This window comes from Strix aluco, chromosome 5 (assembly GCF_031877795.1).
Source record: "Strix aluco isolate bStrAlu1 chromosome 5, bStrAlu1.hap1, whole genome shotgun sequence".
NCBI classification, from domain to species: Eukaryota; Metazoa; Chordata; class Aves; order Strigiformes; family Strigidae; genus Strix; species Strix aluco.
The window spans coordinates 43,503,758-43,526,936 of record NC_133935.1 but is presented as its reverse complement, the minus strand read 5'-3'; the positions used below and the strand labels follow the sequence as shown (position 1 = coordinate 43,526,936).

General features: G+C 38.4%; 1 protein-coding gene across 13 annotated transcripts in view; it reads right to left on the bottom strand.

Moving 5' to 3' along the window:
• Positions 1-23,179, bottom strand: part of PPFIA2 (PTPRF interacting protein alpha 2) — a 360,230-nt gene that overhangs the window by 37,541 nt on the left and 299,510 nt on the right. For all 13 annotated transcript variants that reach the window (XM_074827127.1, XM_074827128.1, XM_074827129.1 and 10 more), the window contains 8 exons: positions 22,318-22,380; positions 15,744-15,835; positions 12,136-12,271; positions 11,440-11,660; positions 8,491-8,728; positions 5,780-5,809; positions 4,753-4,883; positions 4,023-4,177 (listed from right to left, as the gene is read on the bottom strand). In XM_074827127.1, coding sequence (XP_074683228.1) covers positions 4,023-4,177; positions 4,753-4,883; positions 5,780-5,809; positions 8,491-8,728; positions 11,440-11,660; positions 12,136-12,271; positions 15,744-15,835; positions 22,318-22,380 — 1,066 coding nt within the window. The remainder of the gene's footprint in view (positions 1-4,022; positions 4,178-4,752; positions 4,884-5,779; positions 5,810-8,490; positions 8,729-11,439; positions 11,661-12,135; positions 12,272-15,743; positions 15,836-22,317; positions 22,381-23,179) is intronic.

The window sequence follows — 23,179 nt, the reverse complement described above, 5'->3', positions numbered from 1 at the left end:
AAGGGAAGCTAAGCAAGGACACCTGAATCAAAATAAAATCGTATTGTAAACTAAGGACATGACTGATATTGTATGATTTGAGCTGATCACAGAATATATCCACTAACGTGACTTTCTTAATGCAGAAGTGGAAAGATGCTCTGACTTTTTTACTGCTTCTGGATTCAAGGAAGAAGGGACCTGCTCATGGAACTGTTAGTAGTCTCCTGGCTCCACCTCCATGCCTCTCATCTGCACATGTATGTGTGCAGACAGAGGGGCTGCAGCACTTCTTTGAGGGATGCTTTCTTCCTGTGCTGCTATTCAGAAGGTGTGTAACTGGCACAAGAAGGGACAACAGTATGCTAAATGTTGGAACTTGACTCCATTTGGCAATGGCAACTTCTTATTTCTCAGCTAATGGATAGTGAACAATTGTAGAGTGGACACTGGCATAATTAAGAAGCCAAGTATAAATTTAAATATTTCTATTCTGATTCATTGATTTTAACCATAAAATAATGCATAAATATTATATAGTGAAATAGTATCACAGCCTTTTACAAGTCACACTTACATGAATCTCAATCAAGTGAGAACAAAACCTATTGCTCTATCGTGTTTATGACGTTAACTTAGAAAAGCCTGGCTTTAAGCTGTCCTTTCAAAGCAAGTGTAGTTTTAACACTCCTGATTGTCTAGACAGAATTTTTCTTTATTAAAGAGGACACTACTTCCGTAAGTCTCATGATGAGAACAATGCCTCCAGTCACGAATGTAGAAAACATGAATGTAGACTGCTTTACTTCATATGACTTTCAAAGTTTTACAGAATATTTCATGGAAAGTTTATTGCTGACTCTGGAGTAAGTTTTTAATTTGTCAAACTGCTGTATCAACATATCCCACCTTTCTGAGAGAGCAGCTCGCAGTATGTTAGATAGCGATGGCATGAGTGCAGTGCAATGAGGGTTTATCACAGGTTGGAAAGTACTCTTGGCATAATGGACTTCACCATAAGACAAACACATCTAGCCCTTTGAACAACCCAGGGTACATTGTATTGGATGTGGTGATTCTGCCTGTCAGTATCTTAGGCATGTAGATGGCCATGATAAATATTCCCTAACAAGCTAACCTTTGCATACATCATACAGATTAGCTTGCCGGGGCAGGGCTAAAAATCCCTCCAATGTATTGTTTGTTTTAGGGACTAGAATATTTAAAATTTAACATGGGAGGAATATGCAAGTGTCTAGTGTGGTATTCCCCAAGTGAGATAAATTTAAAATCAAATAAATAAATAAATAAATAAACAAAAGGCACTCGTATTCCCTTCTAACATTCCTTTTCCCTTCAATAATTGAAAGAAATCTTGAAGAATCTAGAAATCTCGAATCCTGATTCTAAAAAAGATCTCCTAAGGCATGAAGTTGCCTTTGAACAATAATATGAATGCTTTAGCAGGGATGGTAAAAGTAGCAAATTACAAAATAACGAAACTCTGACAAGTTTCGCAGTTGAAAACTAATAATTTCAGAGTTTTGCAGGGAACACAGAGCACAGAAATCTTCTGAGTGATAGCCTGGCTCTGTTGAAGTTAGTGATAAAACTTTGGAGGTTCCAAGATTGCTTCTTAAATATAAGTATATATTACATGTGGTTTTAGAGATATAGAATTAGTTACAGAAGTGTTATGTGTACTTACAATGTATAATCTAATATCCTCTGCATTGACATGAACGTTTAAAGTGCTCCTTTAAGTGCAATTGTGTGCATGTGCAAGTACGCATATAAGGAAAATTAATGTTTCGGAGGCTCAAAATTATGTTTATTACTTCTTTGATATTTGATGTGCAATGAAAGAAAGAGTATTTTCCATATTCAAAAATGTAAGTAGCATGTAGCCATATCAAATTAGAATATTTATTTTAAGCAAGGAATTAAATTAGATACTTTTATTGATTTTTCATTAGAAATTTAGGTTATGAAAACCATAGAAATATACTGCAGTGCAGTAATGATAGGACTTACTCTCCAGATTTCTGTGATATAGTATCTAACTATAAATAGAACTATTAGTTATATAGCTGCACAGATAGCATAGCTGCCATGGAATTGATTCAGGTACTACCATGATTGCTATTTTTTAAATTTTGTTTTGTCTTTAAAGTACTGCCATTGAATGGAAACTGCCAGTCAATATTTGTTTTTCTTTTTGTATTTTAAAACTTAAGATGAGAAAAACTACTCTATAATTCAGCTGTTTAATGCTGTTTCAATTTCTAAAAAAATTTTGCTCCTAGTTTTTAGTCAGTTAACAGTCCTATTGTTAATTTTATACATTCTTGTAAACCTACTTTGCTTAATTAAAAGGTGCATTATACAGAAATTTTTGCTGTTGAGCTAAAGGATGGAAGCCATAAAAATTTCATTTAATTGCAAATCTTCACTAATATCTTTTTGCAATTTCATGAGCTAGTGTTGGGAATTACAAATAAGCTTTATCCAATTATATATATGGCTTATTAATCATGGTGGGTATTATTAAGAAATTAATCTATTGCCAGATTACCTTGTTCCTGAGATAATCTTAAATTGTTATTTTATTTTTGTTCCACAATGCAAGGAACTGCGGGGAAGACCAACACATTTATTACATCTTTGTCTTCTATGTTCCTGAATTACTGTGAAATCATAGATTATTATGCATAATCCATAAGTATCAATAAAATTGTTTTTATGGAATGTAAATATGAATTAATAATGTGGTCTAAAGTTATAAAATTCTCCATCAGTGCAGACGGTGACATGTAGGTGTTGAGAGACTCCTTTAATAGATTCTGAAATACATTAAGTTATGGAAAAGATTGAATAAATCACTTTTATTCTTCCCATAGTGAGAAAAAAGAGAATTTAAATTGCAATTAGAAATTTTTTTTTTCAAGAACACAAGGTTCTCAGAGGCAGAGAGGAGAGAGGTTGGAGCTTAAATGGAGAATGCTGTTATTTGATTTTATTCTGATATTTTGACCTTAATATTACCTTATTTTATTCTGTATGATTTTAGTGATCGGTTTGTTAGTTGTGATAAGGACATACTTAAATTTCAGGCTTACATATTGCTTAAGCATTTATAGTTACTGCAAACCCTTAAAATTCTTTTACAGGTGTTATGCGGTCACCATGGCAGTAAACATTTAGTGTCTCACAAATTCGTACTACGTGACATCTTCGTGACTAAGAAAGAGCTATACTTCTATTTTACTGACACTTCAATTTGATGCTTGTGTTGGGATGTGTGTATATGCCAATCTTAATGTAGCTAAATCAGATGATAACCTGGCAATATAGACTGCAGCTAAGGATGTATTTGCCTGTCTGGGCAAGCAGACTATGAGCCTTTGCTGAAGACTGTCCCTTCACCTTCCATTGCTTATGTTACCTAAGGCAGTCAAATAAATTTATGCTATAACTGATTTTTTTTTTTTTTTACATGTGGTATAGACATATCCTATGGAATATCACAGAGGAAAATTTTTACCAGGAATTAATGATACTAAGGTCTTGCCAAGAGAAAAGGGAAGAAGAAGTAGGAAGAAAACAAAGCATTGCCCTGAGCAGCATAATTAATTGAAAGAGTATGGTGAGGACATTCAGTGATAGGCACTAGCAGACATCTATTGACAGACTGAAATCTGAAATGCAACTACACTTACTTGCAAGGATCTTCCATATCACACAGTTACACCCTTTATACTGGCTTATTACTTACTACTTTCTTACCTCTTTATTTTGATTATTTGAGAATACACTTTAGCCTAATTCAAGAGACTATCAAAGCAGTAGGTTTGGTGAAGAGGTTGACTCTCGTAATTTCTGCCAGAAGTCTCCTTTCATTTGTGCTATAGTCATAGCAAACTCCTGACAAATACAACTGCTGATAGCAATGAAGTTTAATGGGAAACTGAAAAGAGGCAAAATTAAAAATGGAAAAATGACTGTGAAATGGTGACCTTGGCTTGTTACCACTAATTCCTTACTGAGCTGTCCAAGTCGAGCCTTCTCTTTTTTACCGAACAAACGTCCTATTGAAGACTTGATTCCTTTCTTCTTGGGAGCTTTGTGCAGGGAGTCCTGACTGCTATTGACACTGCCAAGACCAATGCTTTCTGGCTCCAATGAAGCAGGCAAGCTACTACAAAACGATAATAAAGAAATGGAATAGATTACATTTGCAGGTATTTTTTTACTGTGAGCAGCTCTGCAAGCAAATTAATTGGTTATACTTTAGTAATGATCTCCCAACAAGTGAAACGATCACATCTTTTTTAAATTATTTTTTTCTAAAAATCTTATACATGTTTCTAAACATGTAGAGCAATACAAGATCACGTTTTTTCGATCAGGCTGATTGGATCTTATTAAAAAAAGAAGGCTGAAAATAAATATATATTTTTAATTTGCTAAGAACAGTTGATGAAAAATACAGGAATCAGCCTGCTATTTGTCTTTCTAGATTTGCAGTATTGCTACTTTTAGCAGTGATCAAAACTGTACCTCAAACCAGAAATATTCAGCATGTATTTTAGCACTGAGAAACATTCCCAGGGTCATGCAAGAGACAAAGGGTAAGGCTTTCTCTCTCATGGCAGGGGAAACAATTGCCAAGAAGAAACAGGAAGAAATCAGGTCATTTTGGAATAGTTAAAGAACAACATGATTTGAAAAGAATAATAAATGAAGAACTAATTAATGTTACAAACATCTTACCTTCTGGCATCATTGTGGTATGAAGAAGGAAGGGTATGAGTCATTCTGATAGCTCTGGGTGTTGGAGGAGGAGAAGTTTCACATTTGATTGTAGCTTTATCTTCACGCCCATCTTCTTCAACTACTGCAATCTGGGGGAGAGAGACTCCATTGAGAGCAGATTAGCTTTTCAAGAAAGTTTCAACATATGCTATACGAATTTGTCAAGTGAACCAAAGCATGTATGGTCTCAAGTGCAATTTTTTGAGCAAATTGTTTGGATTCTTATTTTTGAAAGAGACTATTAGGAAAGAGCAATTGCCTAAATATGGCAGCTTAAAGTACATATTTGAAAGAAAAGAGATTACACTTGGAGAAGAATTTCATTCCTTTTATGCCAAACAGGTTGATCCAGTAAAGATCGAAACAAGAAAATAACCTTAGACATGAGCGGGTCTCTTGCATTAAACAGGATTATTCACGTAAACAAAGTTTCTCAGGGATGTAAGGCAGAAGGTTAATACAGACAGAAACAGGACCACTCTCACCATAGCTTGTTAAAAGAATGGTCAGAATGCTTGAAAATAAGCATGAACAAAAGGGAATTTTGTCACAGCATATCATGATTTATCTTAAATGCCATCTCCTCTCATGTAAAGATAGATCCCATATTCAGTGCCAATTCCATAAGCAATTTTATATTGCTCCAGAAGATTTCAAGTGATCTGACTCTGGTTCCTCCAGCAAGAAGAATGGCCAAAATACATTTGAAGGTAATTCTTTTGTGTCCATGCTGGTTTTAACTGTATTCCTTTAAATTTGTGGTGTAGAGGCTACTACTCCACAGTATCACTGGTGGGCCTTAATTCTGTGGCTTAGCTGTGACCCCTCCAAGACTTTCCAGCTAGGATTAAAATGATTATGTTCAGGAATCGAACAAAAAGGAGCAGAGGGGATAAAGTGGCTGGCCAGGAACCTGGTTATCTAAATAGCAGATGAATACGATAAATGTGCTCCCCCAAACTTAAAAAATCCCCCAGAATCATACCTTTCTCCGATGTTTCCTTAGGTCACTTGGCTTAGATTGGTAACAAAAGCAGCAACAACAAAAAAAGAATGATTAATAAATCTTATTTGAGCATAACAAAATGCCACACATTTATTCTTCTCGCATTCAGAAGTGGGAAGCGGAGATTTCATTAATTTAATACTATCCATAGTATATACTAATTATACAATTGGTGTCATAAAATAAGCCCTGACAAATATGCCATTCTGGGAAAGTAGTAATTTTTTCTAAAGTTACAATCTCTTTCATTTTCATAAGCTTAGCAAAGAATAGGACATTGGAAGTTTATAGTAGCACTTTTTTTTTTTTTTTTTTGCGTTTTCATATAAATCCTTCCACTACTCCCAACACAGAGATTTTTTAATTTTTTTTTTTTTTTAGTTTTATCTAATATTACAAATGTATAAAGGCAAAATATCATCAACAAATACTATGTCTGAAAAAGGGGTCGTCCTCTCCAGTTATCTCATATTAAAGTGACTGGCACTTTCAGTCAATGGATGCAAATTCACCCATCTTCTGTACTACAGCATTATTTGGCAGTAGAAGACTGTTAGAACGTATCTTGTTCAACACCCTTTTCATTCTTATTTTGGGTAGATGTCTCATTCATTCAAGGAAAGTTTAGGATACTTTGCAGAATTTATATACTGCATGGACCTGGGCTGTGGAAACTCATGCAGTACTGCTTTTCCAGCCAACCCCTACAGGACAATTTGACAATTTGGGCTCTAGAGACCAGAGCTCTACAGAACTCTTCCCAACTCAAAGTTTCCACTTAGAGGATGTCTGATAGCCTGTTGTGTCTGTCCCCAGCCAGTAAGGAGGAGATATACGACACTGAACTCCTCCTGAATCAGTGCAGGGCAGAAGTATCCTGAAATGGTTGATGAGGGTGAGTAAAGTTGTGGGCTGTGCTGCTGAGCACGCAGTGGGGTGCTATTTCTACAGCCTATTCTATGTCAAGAGTTCAGCTGCAGCTCATATAGACATATTCATGTGAGCTTTATCACAGCTAGAGCTGGATGCCAGCAAGGCCATAGCAACCTGAAGTGCAGAGGCTATGCTGTCATTTTGTATTTCAATCTGATGAACCTACTGAAGCCACTGCATCCAAATCAAGGCAACCAGGCAGTGCAGGTGTCGGCTGGAAGGTCAGTTTAACTATTGCCATTTATCTGTAGCCAGGCTGCTTAGTTTAAATGGCTGGTGAAATGGAGACAAACTGCATCTTCGGGAAGGTGCTGCTTTGGTGAAGTGGGTGGCGCTGCGGCAGCCTGCACACCCCACCTCCTCCACAACACTCTGCACCACCAACATTTTCATTTGTACTGTTCATCAGTGGGAACTGGGTGCAGCAAAGAATCGGTGCCACAATCTGCCACAACCACCAGCACTGACCTCCTCTCTGCTGTCTTTAGTTCCCAAGAAGGCAGTAACCATCCTAAACTGGGAGGGATAGAGCTGTATACAAGTAGTTGTCAGTTCCCAGGAAGAGGGAGTACTCAGCTAGATGATAGTAGACAAAAGTCCCTACTCCTAGCTGAGCAGAATGAACAGCCAGGCTCCACTCCCAGCTGTTCTTAGCAACCTTCTCAGCTAGGAGAGTTAATTTCTTGCTTTCTGATTGAGATCAAGGCTCATTTCCCTTCTACTGAGAGGCTCCACAGGGAACCAGTGCTGCTGTTGCTTCCCAGAAATGGACCATAAGGGGACATTGGTGACATGATTATCAGAGAAATAGCAAATAAAAAATGGGGTTACACATATCCCATTTTTCTCCTTGTATGTAGAGATCAGCAGCATGGGCTGCTTTGAGTCTCTCTGAGAGCTTAAAGGGATGAATTCACCAAGGCTCCAAACTGGTTTGTAGCTCACACTGAACCCTGCGTCTGCACTCTTATCAGTATCAGAGTTGTACATCTTGAATATATCGACACACATACTACCTTCACTTGACTGTTGCACTGCTTCTTTTTGTCTAGGACCAAAATAACGTTTTTGGCAAATCCCTTTTCAAATCAAACCAGACATTTCAGAATGTGTCCTCAAAGGTACATTAATGTTAGAAATGCTTCGCATGACAATTTGATGGCTTGGTATCTATTTATGTGCGCTGCTTGTAATGCTGAAATATATCAGTTAAATGAATTACTGGAAAACAGAGCACTTATTTCAAGTGCTTGTTATATTGTCATGAAGAACACATACAAAATGCTGCAAGTATAAAAGAGTATAGCAAATATAGAAGTATATCAAAATGATCATATATATGAAGTAGTAGAAGGTTTTAATGTCTTCTAGACATTCCCTGGAGGTTTAAACTCAGCAATAGTCCCACAGACTACACAGTAATAACTGTATCACTTCAGAACTTTTCATTAGTAAACATTTTTTACCTATAAATTGATTACAGTAATTCCACTGATCAGTTGTTATTAATTCCATGGCCTGTGTGCTGAAGGCCCTTGATCCTCAGATCATTATGTCCCTGGTGAATCATGCAATGCTCAAAACCACAATAATCAAACCCAAACCCACCCTAATGTCCATATTCTAGCTAATTTGCCATCTGTATGTATGATGAAGTGAATAAAGAATTAGAGAGATGAGCCATTCATACAGTGAAAAGATGAAATATTTAATACTAGAAATATCACACCTAAAATTGGCATCACAAAGTTTCTTACCAGTGTCATAACCCCCATCCTGTCCATCTCCCTGGCTGGACTGCGAGGGGTGAGTTTAGGAGTTGAGTGTCCGCTGGGAGGAGATGAGCTTGCAAGTGACGATGCTGTCACAGAGCCAGTAATGGATGTACCTTGGTGGACTCTGGCTAGATTTAAGCCTTCCAGACTCACGCTGGCCACTCTGTTCTCTATCTCTTCAGCACGCAGTTCTGTTGACTCTTTCTCTTCTTGGATTAACCTTATTAAATAAAAGAAGAATGTGGTTGTATTTGTCTCTGGATACCCCAAAAGCGATACTAAAACTCATTTATTTTCAAATGAGATTTAAAAGTAAAAGAAAACGAAGATGAATATCATAGATCAACTCCAAAATAATATTGAAAAGGGTATTTTTTAATCTCTAGAATGATAATATTCTTTTTCTTAATTCCTCTATTCTCAAAAACTGAAGAATCTGCCCAACAACAGGACTCGGACATATGACATTTCAGGAAGATTAGTTCCTATGCAAAGGAGACAGTGAAGGGGAGGGGGTTTAACAATCCAATTTACCATAGGAAACTAATTCCAATCTTAAATTGGCTTCATCTGATTTTCTGTTGCTAAAGCATGAACTCAAATTTAAAGTCAAATGAAATTGGGGCTTTAAGAAGGGAATTGCTAAAATAATCCATATTATTAAAGCAAGAGAACATGTAAAACAAATTGTCCATTTCATCCCTACAAATTGATGAAAAAATGACAGTAGTTTCTAAAGCACTGAATATTTAAGTGAGTTTAATTAAAATAGCTCTCTTGTTAGCAACAAATATAAGCTCCTTGAACATATATAGCCTCAACAGGATGTTTCCATTGGGTTCTTTAGTTTTGGTTTTTAATTGTGATTGCACCCAGAATGAAAAAATGTGTTTAAAATCAAACATTTATAAGTCCTTTGTCCATAAACAAATGTTATCAGTCTTTTTTTGTGAAAAGGAGGAAAAAGTATGATAGATCAAGGTTAAATGAGAGAATACAAAGTCTGGGGAGGCTGAAACTGTGAACCAGGCTTTTCTGAGTTAAATGAAGTAAGTACAATAAATGTAACCATAATACATTGAAAATAGAAACACACAAATTCCTGCACGGTCATAAATCTTCCCTAACATCCATTTCAAAATTTCTACAAAAAGTCTACAGTTCTTTCTGAAATGAGGCATAGTAGAGACTTAAAGGCAAATAATATTTTGAAAGGGAATTATAACAGTATTTTTCATTTTAGCAATCAAAATTCTGAATCATCTTCTATAATAAAACAAATCTAAGGCAAAACACATTTTTAATCTTTTGATATCTCCAATCATTTGATAAACCCTTATAGTGTGGTCAAGAAAAAGAAAACCAAAGAAACAAAGAAAATGTGAAATGTAGTACAGTTTATAAGACTATCATTGTAGAATCATTTTTCCTGAAACATATTAAAAAAACCCGAAAAATTAGTTATCTGGTTCTTTAATAATGACGGTGATGGTAATGAAAGCCTGTACTTCACTATAAGATTAGCAGTAGGGGAAATGAACTACTCCAGCGGACCTCCAGTAAAAATGGCCATATACAATGTGCTTCCTTTTTGAGATAAAACTCTACCTAACCTCTAAATCAAGATCCTGTGTTAAGTAAAACAGTGATCTGATTCAGGGTGGCACAAATAATATCCACTATGTCACCTGCAAGTACAATTCCTGTGAAAGCCTTTTAATGTATTATGTGAATTGTCAAAATGCTAATATTTTTAAAAAACAAATATATTTGTTGTATCTACAGTTTCTTGAATTGGTCACAGTACTTACTTCTTTGTAATAATGGAAAATATGGATAAGGTTCTCTCTTTTACATACAGTTTTAAGGAGATATACCCTCCCAACAACAAAATTTCTCATTGACTCTATCTTGACAGGTGTAATAAGAGGTTTGAGAAACAGCAGCATAAACCTATCTGAACAAAGAAATTCTGGGAGTACTGAAAATGTGAAGTCATAGATCTATATAAAAAGTGTTCTCCTGCACAGAAAAGTTATTCAAATTCAGTATATTCCAATAGAGCTCTCCCTTTGAAGTTACCTTGCTCAGAGAAAGACTGAGATCTGGCAAAAGGTAATCTGGTTTTGATTATATTTCTCACCACAGTCTTTCTGTCTATAATATTACCAGAAAGTCACTAATACATTTAGCAACATCCCTTCTAGAGAAAGAGTCACTAATGTGAGGATGTTTCCATACACCAAGGTTTTTTTTAAAGTTACCCTTCCTGAAAAACATGTAGGAACGCTTTACGCCTAAAATATGGTTTAATTTACAAAATCACTTAATTAAAATATGTAATTTGATTCTCTATCACTTCATTTAATTTGCCCAGAAATTCTTAAGATACAATCAATTTACCACCTATTTCCAAGCCCTATAACCTGATTTGGAGCATGAAAAAATCACATTCTATGCCTCTATAGAAAATCAAAACCATGTCTTAGAAAACATGGCTTATATTAGGTGTAACACAGGAATAATTACCAGAAGAAAGCATGAAGAGCACTGAAATAAAATATTTCTGATAGGAGGTCATTACTGAGTAAGTGGAGTCATGCAGAATATTGAAAAAGACTTTGAAGAGAGGACTATGAATAGTGATCTGTCACATCTGCCATGTGTTAGCCTTCTCTGATATATTTCTCTTCAACTGGTGAGCAGTTCTTCACTTGGAACATTTTTGAAAGAAATCTCTATGGTCAGGAAATGAAGATGCTATTGTTATCTTCACACAATCAATACTCTTCTATGAAAAGCTCACATATTATCAATCCTTTAAGTGTACAAGTGGTTTCCTAATTGTTATGAACAGTACCTGAACACATGCACTAAAGGAAGCTTGAAGCTGTAATTATAAATGCATCACAACTTTTTCAGGCTACATACCTGATTTCCTTATTGATTGCATCTAGCTGCTCCTGAAGCATCATGGCCAGTGTCTGGGCATCAGAATGGCCACTTGGTGACAGGAGGTCCATGGAGCTGAAAAGTGTTTCTCTATCATCGTCATCAATGTCAGACATTTCAGTGTCGCTTTCAAATGGATGACTGCTCAAAACGCCAATCTGCTGGGTCCTATTCCACTCATGATCTCCAAGTGATTTTACCTGAGCAGGAATTAGGATGTATATGGCTTATTCCACGGAAAACAACTGCAAATTTGGACTTCTATAAAGTGGGAAAGGAAAGCAACTAATATTTAAGAATAGTTATTTAATGATTAATTATCCATTAATACTTGCAATATTACCGCAGATGATGTAAAGTATTTTCACATTATTGCTAATGGTGTGTAAAATTACTCTCAGGAAAATTTACACAAAAAGATACCCAGAGGAAACAGATAGTCAATTATACTTGAACTCTGATGTCTGAACTTCAACCTTTTCTGCTTTCATTTTAGTACAACAGTACTCTGGTCTGAGCACGTATAGAAAAAAGCTCTGCTATTTGGGTTGGGTTTTCTTGTTTGGTGGGTTGGTTTTTTGTTGTTTTTCTTCTTGAAAAACACAAACTGTAAGCTTAACAGCCTGAAATACATTCTCTTATCAGGGAATGTATGAGAAAAAGTTGGGGATTAACCTTTGGTTCATCTCTGCGTACTCCCATCCGGCCTCTTCTAGGTCGCCTTATCACTTTAGTTGACCGATAGTCAGACTGGCTATCAACCAGTGAGCCCACAGAGTACCTCAGCTCTGCTGATGTGTCAAGATGAGGCCTATAAAAAGAACCACATAAGACTGAGAGAGTAATTGGAATAACAACAGCAATCCAATGACCTTCAGTCTAGGAACAGATTTCTTTTTTTAAACAAACAAATTATTATGTATCACATAAGAAATGACAAATCACATCACAAAATACAATTTAAAAGTCTAAACTTGAAATCATATTATGAGAAAATTAAGGAAGAAAACAAACAAATAAGACCTTTGATTTTTCAAAAGGAAGGACTTGCATAGTAAAACTTACTGTCCAAAACTTTAACATGAAAAAACTGGCAGATTTCAAGATAATTAACAGAACTGGCTGCTGAATGTACTCCCCTGTATATTTTCCTTCCATTACTTTCCCGCTGTAAGCCTGTGCTCTACACCATGAAAATATTAGTGAACTGCCCTGCAATGTATACCATCAGTTATGAATGATTCATCTTTATTTGATGATGCTTTTGAGAGTTTTAACCCCCAGGTTTTCCTGCAGTCCTGGTAAATCTTGGGACATTGTGGTGAGGCATATATGTAATGACTTCAGCATATCTTTTCTTGGCTGCAGACAATGGTCCCTGGCCTTTATGTCCTTGGTCAAACAGCAGCAGTAAAAGTTCCCTGCATGTTGCAGTAGAAGCATCCTGCCCATGGGCTGTGTATCTGAGTCAGAAAAGCAAAGGCTTCATGTACCATTTGAGCATTCAATCACAGCAGTGGAGACCTGAAAAATTTCTAGGTCTTAACATATAAGCAATCTCCACATAAAAATATATGAATAGCATGATTATAGTAAAAAAATTAAATGTAACAAATACTATAATAATAAGACAACTATGTATTTGTTTGTAGTCACTCCTAAAACATGCTTGACATTTCCCTATCTATAAGAGCATAAAATGAGAGTTTAGTGATGCACTTCCTTTTTTTTTTTTTTTTCTAAAATTAGGAAAAATGCTTACAATCACCTGCAGACAACTTATAGGGTTCACAGCAATGTTGATAATCAGTTTTGGGAAACAAAATAGGAACAAGTTTTGTTCTTAAACACTTCTTTTACTTTGAAAAGAATGCTGTTCAAGAAAATGATGGCTTTAATCCTAGACCTAAAAAAACTAAGAGAATATCCGCTTCCCAAACTGAAGGAAATAATTCAGAAAACCATATATATCTATGCTGAAAAGTGCAGGCTGTAAGCGGGACTGTTTTCCTGAGCTCTAGTGATTCCTTGATTTTCCTTGAGAAGAACTTAATTTGAACTAAAACATACTCCTACTTGGAAGACTGAAGCATTAGTCTCAAATTTCAGACATCACTTTAATAAAGTAAAAGTGAAAGATAAAATATTACAACTGTGGTGCCTGTTTATTAATAAATGGGAAATGCAAGAAGGTCATGGAAAAACATGAAAGTCTCTACTACAAGCTACTTTGACAGAATGGTATGAAGAAACATAATTACTCTCTGGTATTAAAAATACTGTGACAAATCTAAACTAATAAGGGAAGGATTTCAAGTGCTAATATAGTTTCTTTTACAAAAAATAAATACTGTAAGAAAACAAATGAAAAAGAGAGGTACCAGAATTCCTGAAACGTGAGTATGTGCCATAGTAATCAAATCAGATACATTAAAACATCACAGATACTGGATGTTTTAGAACTTAGGTACTGGGTAAAGCATACATCAGATTTCATGTTGTTGTCATAGATGTCCTTTACTGAACAACCATCTTCTCTTATGCTTTCTGTCATGCCTGGTAAGAACTTCCATAATATTAGAAAAAGTATGATTTTACCTTTTAAAAAATTCTCTAAAACTCATTTTGGTCATTATACTAGTAAGAAAACTTGACAACAGTTGGGCTACAAATGTCCTGACCCCTCCATCTACAGCACCAGACAAAAATCTTTTGTCTGCATGTCTCTCATCTGTTATATAGCAAACCCTTTAAGGCAGTGACTGTTTTTTATTGCCTATGTACAGTATTTGCTGTAATAGAACTTTGCTCTGATAATTGATAGTACTTGGCATTTGTGCAGCAAGTTGGCAGGACAAAAGAAACAGCCCAGGTTTGTCTCTGGCAGCAGATATTTATCTGCTGACCAGCTGCGTTAATCTGCTGAAAGAACAAACTCCAGCAAATACAGAACTGAATATGGGCTGAGAACAATAAGTATTTAATGCTGCTATCAGCATTATATCCCTACTCCTGAGAGGGCTGGTAGCTTCGCGAGGTGAGGTCACGGAAGGGGAAGGATACTGCTTTAGGAGAACCTGCTGAATTATCAAGACATTTAGACAGCTTACCAAGTTCAAACAGCCATCTGACAAGGGCTAACCAGACTCCTATTTATAGAGCACAAGCTAATGATACTCATCTACCCAGGAAGAAAGGCTGCTCTTCACCAAGAATGGCTGCTCCAAAAACATCTCTGATGTTTGTTGCAGCAGATCAATAGTCTGTGTCCTCACAAGCACTCTCAAAAAATGTTGTGCATGCCTATAGTCACACTTACACTCCCAAAGGAACAAAAATTCGAACAGTTACAAGCAACACATTCTGAAATTCATCCATTTACACTTCTCAATGTATAGAAAAATATAATTCCAAGAGATAGTAAAAGATTGAGGGAGAAACCATTTCCAGGTACTGAGGAAACAATAGGCAGACAATACTTGATGCGAGCAAAAAAGTTATCCAACAAAAATAACTTTAGAGGATTACAGTGCTCTGAGTTTAGTCTCAGTCCATGACCTTTGGCTGGCAGGTTTTAGAAGTTAACATGTTGCTTGTTATGAAAACAGGACACAGCACACAATTATCAATAAAGTAACAATTATATTTTTAGGGATACTTTTAGCCAAGAAGGACTTTCTAGAATTATAAATTCACTTCAGCTGTTAAGAACTATTCTATGGTATCTGTCTCACTATTGTTCCCATATTGCTTTTCTGCCAAAAACAGACATAATGTTTAATGTCCTATAATGGTATTTTCAGATCTCTCTGAATACTGCCTTTAGCTTTAGCTGAAGATCTGTGGTTGCATGCTACACACTAAGCAAAGCTGAGTTATTTCTTGCTAATAAAAAGATAATTATTAGATATAATTGACAGAATAAAGATGATCATAAATATGCTGATCAGTTTCAGCATTGAAGAAAATGGTTTCAACTTTATTTTTAAGGTGTCCTAGGAAAAAAATGGGTATTTGGATATACTTTTGAAAACATTACATAATTTAAGACTTTCCTTAATCTCAGTAATATTTCAGTGTATACTCACTGCTATAAGGCCCCGTTTACCTATGAAAAAAGTGAAAAGCAACAGTAATAATCATTTCACAGATTTTACATTTTATAATAAATACATGACTATTTTTATGCATGGTCTGAACACATCCCTGTTGTAAATACTTGACACTTACATGTATATTCTATTTCAACTCAAAGTGAGGAAACTTTTGTCATTAAATATTACCTTGACAAGGTTGGTTCAATTAAAGAACCAGCCCTCAATTTCATTTGATCCAGTTCAGATCTCAGTTTCTCAATTTCTTCGGCAAGTCTTTCCTGGAAACAAGAACAGTAAGATATACTTGTGATACAAATTATGTTTAGTTTATGGGATACTGCTCTCATAAAACTAAACAAGTAAGATAAGATAAACTGAACGTAGCACTGACTATAACAATAAAAGTCAGCAAGCTCATTCAAGTCTCATTATTGCTAAGACATATGCATCAAGAGGAGGTTGTATAGCACTCTACTGTTTTTCCACTATCTGGAAGTGATGGCAGGACACATTTGTCCTTGAAACGTACTTTTTTGTTCTTATACAGCTAGGATGAGGAAAAGAAGAAACAGCACTGATCTGTGCACTAACTGCACTCTGTGGCAGGCATAGTTCAGCATGTGACACGACATTTGCCCTTTAGAGATCACGATCACGTCCTGGCTTTTTATTTACTGACAGAGACACAGACTTAGAGACAACCACATTATAGGTGGCTTGTTGAACTGCAGCTTTACAGCTCGCTCATGGGAGCTCATGAAATTCCAGTACAAGGTGCTGCTGGTAAAAAATGAGTGTGTGCCACAAAAAATGGATTTTTGGAACCAACTAACAAAAAGGCTATTGACAGCAATCACTAGGGAAAACAGCGCTGTTCTGAAAATGTACAAATAATTATTGTCTACTAATAAAATGAAATCAAAGAATTTTAGAAGAAATTAAGAGAGAACATGGCATGAAGATGTAACACTACTGTTCCTAGAATTTAAAATGTTCAGGATTCCAAAATGCTAGGAAGGAGAAGGATCTGCACTGAAGTAATATCTGATTCAGTAACTCTTATTACAGTATTTTTACACTATTTCTTGGTTGAATAGAATCACTGAGATGACTTGCTGGTCACTCTACATGCATCATTTGCTAGTTATTTAGAGATTATTAATATCTGCTGTTATGTCACAGAATCATCTAGGTTGGAAAAGACCTTGAAGATCATCTAGTCCAACCATTAGCCTAACATTGACAGTTCCTAACTATACATTATCCCTAAGTGCTATGTCAACCCGACTCTTAAACACCTCCAGGGATGGGGACTCCACCATTGCCCTGGGCAGCACATTCCAACGCCTACCAACACGTTCTGTAAAGAAATGCTTCCTAATATCCAGTCTAAACCTTCCCTGGCACAACTTGAGGCCATTGCCTCTTGTCCTATCACTTGTTACTTCCTTAAAGAGACTCATCCACAGCTCTCTGCAATCTCCTTTCAGGTAGTTGTAGAGGGCGATGAGGTCTCCCCTCAGCATCCTCTTCTCCAGACTAAACAACCCCAGTTCCCTCAGCCACTCCTCATACGACATGTGCTCCAGACCCTTCACCAGCTTCGTTGCCCTTCTCTGGACACGCTCGAGTAATTCAATGTCCTTTTTGTAGTGAGGGGCCCAAAACTGAACACAGTAATCGAGGTGCGGCCTCACCAGTGCCAAGTACAGGGGTAAGATCACTTCCCTGTCCCTGCTGGCCACGCTATTTCAGATACAGGCCAGGATGCCATTGGCCTTCTTGGCCACCTGGGCACACTGCTGGCTCATGTTCAGCCGGCTGTCAATCAACACGCCCAGGTCCCTCTCTGACTGGCAGCTCTCCAGCCACTCCTCCCCAAGCCTGTAGCCCTGCTGGGGGTTGTTGTGGCTGAAGTGTAGCACCCGGCATTTGGCCTTATTGAAACTCTTACAGTTGGCCTGAGCCCATCGCTCCAGCCTGTCCAGATCTCTCTGCAGAGCCTCCCTACCCTCGAGCAGATCAACACTCCCACCCAACTTGGTGTCGTCTGCAAACTTACTGAGGGTGCACTCGATCCCCTCGTCTAGATCATCAATAAAGATGTTAAACAGGAGTGGCCCCAAAACCGAGCCCTGGGGGACACCGCTTGTGACCGGCCGCCAACTGGATTTAACTCCATTCACCACAACTCTTTGGGCCCGGCCATCCAGCCAGTTTTTTACCCAGCAAAGCGTGTACCCATCCAAGCCACGAGCAGCCAGTTTTGCCAGGAGAATGCTGTGGGAAATGGTGTCAAAGGCCTTACTAACGTCAACGTAAACAACATGTACAGCCTTTCCCTCATCCAAAAAGCAGGTCACACTGTCGTAGAAGGAGATCAGGTTTGCCAAGCAGGACCTGCCTTTCATAAACCCATGCTGACTGGGCCTGATCATCTGGTTGTCCCGCATGTGTTGTATGATGGGACTCAGGATGAGCTGCTCCATCAGCTTCCTGGGCACCGAAGTCAAGCTGACAGGCCTCTAATTTCCTGGATCATCCTTCCGACCCTTCTTACATATGGGCGTCACATTGGCCAATTTCCAATCTGTCGGGACCTCCCCGGTCAGCCAGGACTGCTGGTAAATGATGGAAAGCGTCTTGGGGAGCACCCCAGCCAGCTCCTTCAGCACCCTTGGGTGTATCCCATCCAGTCCCATAGACTTGTGCATGTCTATGTGATGTAGCAGGTCACTGACTATCTCCTCCTGGATTGTGGGGGGGTCGATCTTCCAGTCTGGCTGAGGAGGCTGGATTCCCTCAGTACAACTGGTCTTGTTATTAAAGACTGAGGCAAAGAAGGCATTAAGCACCTCAGCCTTTTCCTCGTCGCTTGTTACCATGTTTCCTCCTGCACCTAGCAGGGGATGGAGGCTCTCCCTGGTCTTTCTTTTGCTGTTGACATACTTATAGAAACATTTCTTGTTGTCCTTGATTGCTGAAGCCAGATTAATTTCTAGCTGGGCTTTAGACCTCCTGATTTCTGCCCTGCATAGCCTCACAGCATTTTTGTCATCATTGTGACTCACTAGCCCCTTCTTCCAAAAGCTGTAAACTCTCCTTTTCTCCCTGAGTTGCAGCCAAAGCTCCCTGTTTAGCCAGGGTGGTCTTCTCTTACAGCTTCTCTTACAGCACCTGGGGACAGCCTGCTCCTGTGCCACTAAGACTTTCTTCCTAAAGAGCGCCCAGCCTTCCTGGACCCCTATACCCTTCAGGATCATCTCCCAAGGGATCCTGTCAAGCAGGTGCCTAAACAAGACAAAGTCAGCCCTTTGGAAGTCCAGGATGACAGTTCTGCTTCCCCCTCTCCTGGCCTCTCTAAGAATAGAGAACTCTATTATTTCATGATCGCTGTGCCCTAGTCAGCCTCCAACCGCCACATCATCCACCAGTCCCTCTCTGTTCACAAAGAGGAGGTCCAGCAGGGCACCTTCTCTGGTCAGTTCACTCACCAGCTGCGTCAGGAGGTTGTCTCCCACACGTTCCAGGAATCTCCGGGACTGGTCCCGCTCTGCTGTGTTGTATTTCCAGCAGATGTCTGGGAAGTTGAAGTCTCCCGCAAGAACAAGGGCAAGTGATCGTGATATTTCTCCTAAGTGCCTATAGAATATTTCATCCACCTCTCTGTCCTGGGTGGGTGGCCTATAGTAGACTCCTACTTAAACATCTGCTCTGTTGGCCTTCCCCCTGATTCTAATGCAAAGACACTCCACCCTGTCTTCACTACACTTGTACTCAAAGCAATCATAACAGTCCCTAACATACAGCGCCACCCCACCGCCTCTCCTTCCTTGTCTATCCCTCCTAAAGAGCTTGTAGCCATCAACTGCTGCTCTCCAGTCATGGGAGACATCCCACCATGTTTCTGTTATAGCCACTACATCATAATTTTCCTGTTTCATCATGGCTTCAAGCTCCTCCTGTTTCTTACCTGTGCTGTGTGCATTGGTATACATGCACTTCAGATGGGCTGATGTTTTGTCCCCTTCCCCCTTCAAATCTAGTTTAAAGCTCTGTCAATGAGCCCAGCTAACTCCTGCCCCAAGATCCTTTTCCCCCTCTGGGACAGGTGCATCCCATCTGATGCCAAAAGGACTGGCGTCCTGTATACTAACCCATGATTGGAAAATCTGAAGCCCTGACAGTAACACCAATCTTGGAGCCACAAGTTCATCTGTTGAGTTCTCCTGTATTCTTCTTCATTCATCTCTGCAACTGAAGGGATGGAGGAGAACACAATTTCTGCCCCTGACCCCTTAACCAGTTTCCCCAAGGCCCTGAAATCTCTCTTCATTGATTTAGGACTTCTCCCGGTAATATTGTCGCTACCTACCTGAAAAAACAAGAGAGGGCAGTAGTCCTTGGGTCTCACTAGAGCAAGGAGTTTAGCTGTGAGGTCCTTCACCCGGGCCCCAGAGAGGCAGCAGACTTCCCTATGAAGTGGGTCCGGTCTGCATATGGGGCCTTTGACACCCCTCAGAATGGAGTCACCCACTAGAATCCCTCTTCTGGGGTTGTTTTTTAGAACTGGTTTTAATACCTGGTCTAGAGCGACCTGGCCTTGGTGGACCTTGATCTTCCTCCTTGTTTGACTCATTTTCTTTGTCCTTCTCTACTTCATTCAAAAGTTCCAGGGCCCCATATCCGTTGTGAAGGGACACCATGGAGGGTGAGGGAGGTCGGGAGAGGATTTTCCTGCCTCCCTGAGCAGGAACCTATTTCCAGCCTCCCCCATCTCTTAGGTCCCCTCCTTTTGCCTGGCAGCAAGAGGATGAGGGATTACCTGCCTCGTTTGGAGCCTCCATTTGCTCCTGTTGCTTCAGGGGTGCTAAGGTGCTACTCCACCAATCAATTTCCCTTTTGCACTCCCTAATACTTCTTAATCTTTCAACCTCTTCTTTGGGTTCTGCCACCAGGCTGAGCAGGTCATCCAGCTGATCGCAGCGCACACAGGTGTTGTCACTGCTGCCCTCCAACAGGATTGACAGGCTCAGGCACTCCCTGCAGTCTGGGACCTGGACCACTGCATATTTGTGTGGCAGCTCCATCTGCGTTGCCACATTCTTTCTGGTGGTGGTTTTGATGCAAGTGGAGACCATGGTTCAGTCTACTCGTGGAGGATGATGAGATGACAACTAGCTCAGATAAGTTCTAGACCCAGGAGATGGACTGTGCCCTGTCTGCTCGTCCTGCCTGCGTGAACTGCTGTGCCATACTCTTCTGACGCGTCACGCCCTGTTTGCCTGCCCTGTTCGCCACGCCCCAGGTCGCTCATGCTCCCTGAGGGATGCTGTTGCACATGAGGGGTGTTGGGCATCATCACTCCATGTCCATCTGTCCTAAATTGCTTCATCAATTTCTTAATCAAAGTGGAACAAATAAACCCTTCAAGGTGGGAGCTTAGAAGCTCTGGAGTCAGATGTATGTGGTTGTGTGTGAAGAGAACTCATCTCCAGTTGAGTGGTAGCGGAGGTGTTCTATTTATTTCACTTCTCACCCTTAAGCAAGAATCAATAAATACAAAAATATCTTTGCAAAAATACTTTTGAAACAAATGTAGATTTTTACACCAGATTTTTAATTTTTGTCAAGAGTTGATATGCACATTCAAGCCAGAAAATGGACTGAAAAAGAATTAGCCACTATATTCACTTTCACTCAAACGCTACTAAAACAGTAAAGTTAGGTTAGAGATAACATTGGAAAAATACCTTCTTTACACAGACAGTATTGGTATCCATAATTCAGGTTTAGATTCACTGGTAGCAAAATGATAGAAACTTTTGTTTCCACTGATACATCTTTAGAAAGGTTGGTGTTGTTATCTCACTCAATGGTGAAGTACGATCCTGATTTTCTGACACCTAAATCACCTTATAACTGTGGTAGTACAGGACAGAAATTTTAGTTATTTAAAATGGACTTCAAGCTCCTTCTTGGGACTTTAATTTCTCTGCCTTTCTAGAAGGTTATGAATGTAGATGAAAATAACAGTTTATTTGAACAGATACTTCTTTCGTTATTTTTCTCAAAGTTCTTGATTTTGGATGTCATATGATATAATTATATTAGTATTGAATGGAACGATGTTTTTTTAAATTCTATAAAATCGCTTTTAAATGGATTTGATACATTACAAAAGCACTGTTGTGAATCTGAATGCAGATACATTTGTGTATCCTACTGCGTTCAGGGCAAGTATAACTTCAAAACAAAATCCCAATATTTGGGATTGGAACAAATATTTATAATTTGACTGATTCACTAAACAGTATTAGGGGTTAATTTGCAATGAACTAAGAAAGGCCACTTTGAGCTATATTTAGCATAATGCCATGCACCCATTAAGAAGAATTGCATCAAATCAAGGAATTACATTCTTCATTATGAAAGTGTAACCAGTTATGCATACAGCTCTGTTAAACAAGACTTTTTCAGAATTAAAACTGCTAGAATAAAAATTCCAGAGCTGGTAAAATCAATATGAATTTTAGCATTGAATTCCTGAGGCTAGGATCTCAACCATGAATTTAGCTGAGAACAATTGTTAGAGACCTGTAAAGGATAGTTAAGGCATCTGGGCGATTAAAGGAATTATCACTGATGCCAGGAAGATTTTACATGCTAGTTGGATAATTAATAGAGCATATACATATTTCCAAATAATAAAGATATAAATATTGATAGAAACAGATAAAATCACAGTATTTTGTAGTACCTTGTCATGTAAAGACTCTTCCAGATTTTTCCTGAAACTTTCAGATTCTTGAATCAAAACGTTCTAGAAATAAAAAGAAGAATAATAACAAAAATGAGAAAGAGATATGCTAAATATCACCATATACATGTAGACTCCATGTACAAGTTAGCAAAGTTCATATTCACTGGACTTTAATTTTAAAATTCTTTAACGCTTCAGTTTGAGTATATATTAAATTTTAAACACTGGAAATAATCCAAGCATGTAGGACCATGTTATTTCAAGAACAGTAAAAACTTAGTATCTTCCTTGAACTGAGCAACTGTCACATTCTTACACAACTATTTCTCCCAGGTTCTTCTTTTGGCAGGTCTATTTCTTGCTTCGTATGACATTTTGTTTCAATGATATAAACCAGAAGTACATCCTCTGAGAGGTTCTGAAATATCCTTCTGAAAGACACTGAAAGATTCCTCTCAGATCAACTGAAGGTAAGTAAGTAGAAGAAGGAGAGATTAAGGAGGGTCAATATAAAGGTCATAGGATTTGAATTTTACAGGCCCACTGTGCCTCACATCAAGGAAACCCTGTAAATAACATTCCCTCTCCAAGGGTAGATGCTCCTTCTCATGTGGTGACAGCATTTTACTCTTCCCAGAGGAAGTGAGGTGAAATCAGCAGGTTAAAATACAGGAATGACAGCACATCTGAAACATAGCAATTCCTCAGTTCTCGTCCACTTTCTCTCACTGCCTCATACCATGTCGTGCACTGGTCCTTTACAAGCTCTTCATCAGACTCCCTGCTGATAAGACGGACTCATAATATTCAGCATATCCAGTTTGCAGTAGTTCTGGAGAGATGCTTAAGCACACTCTTG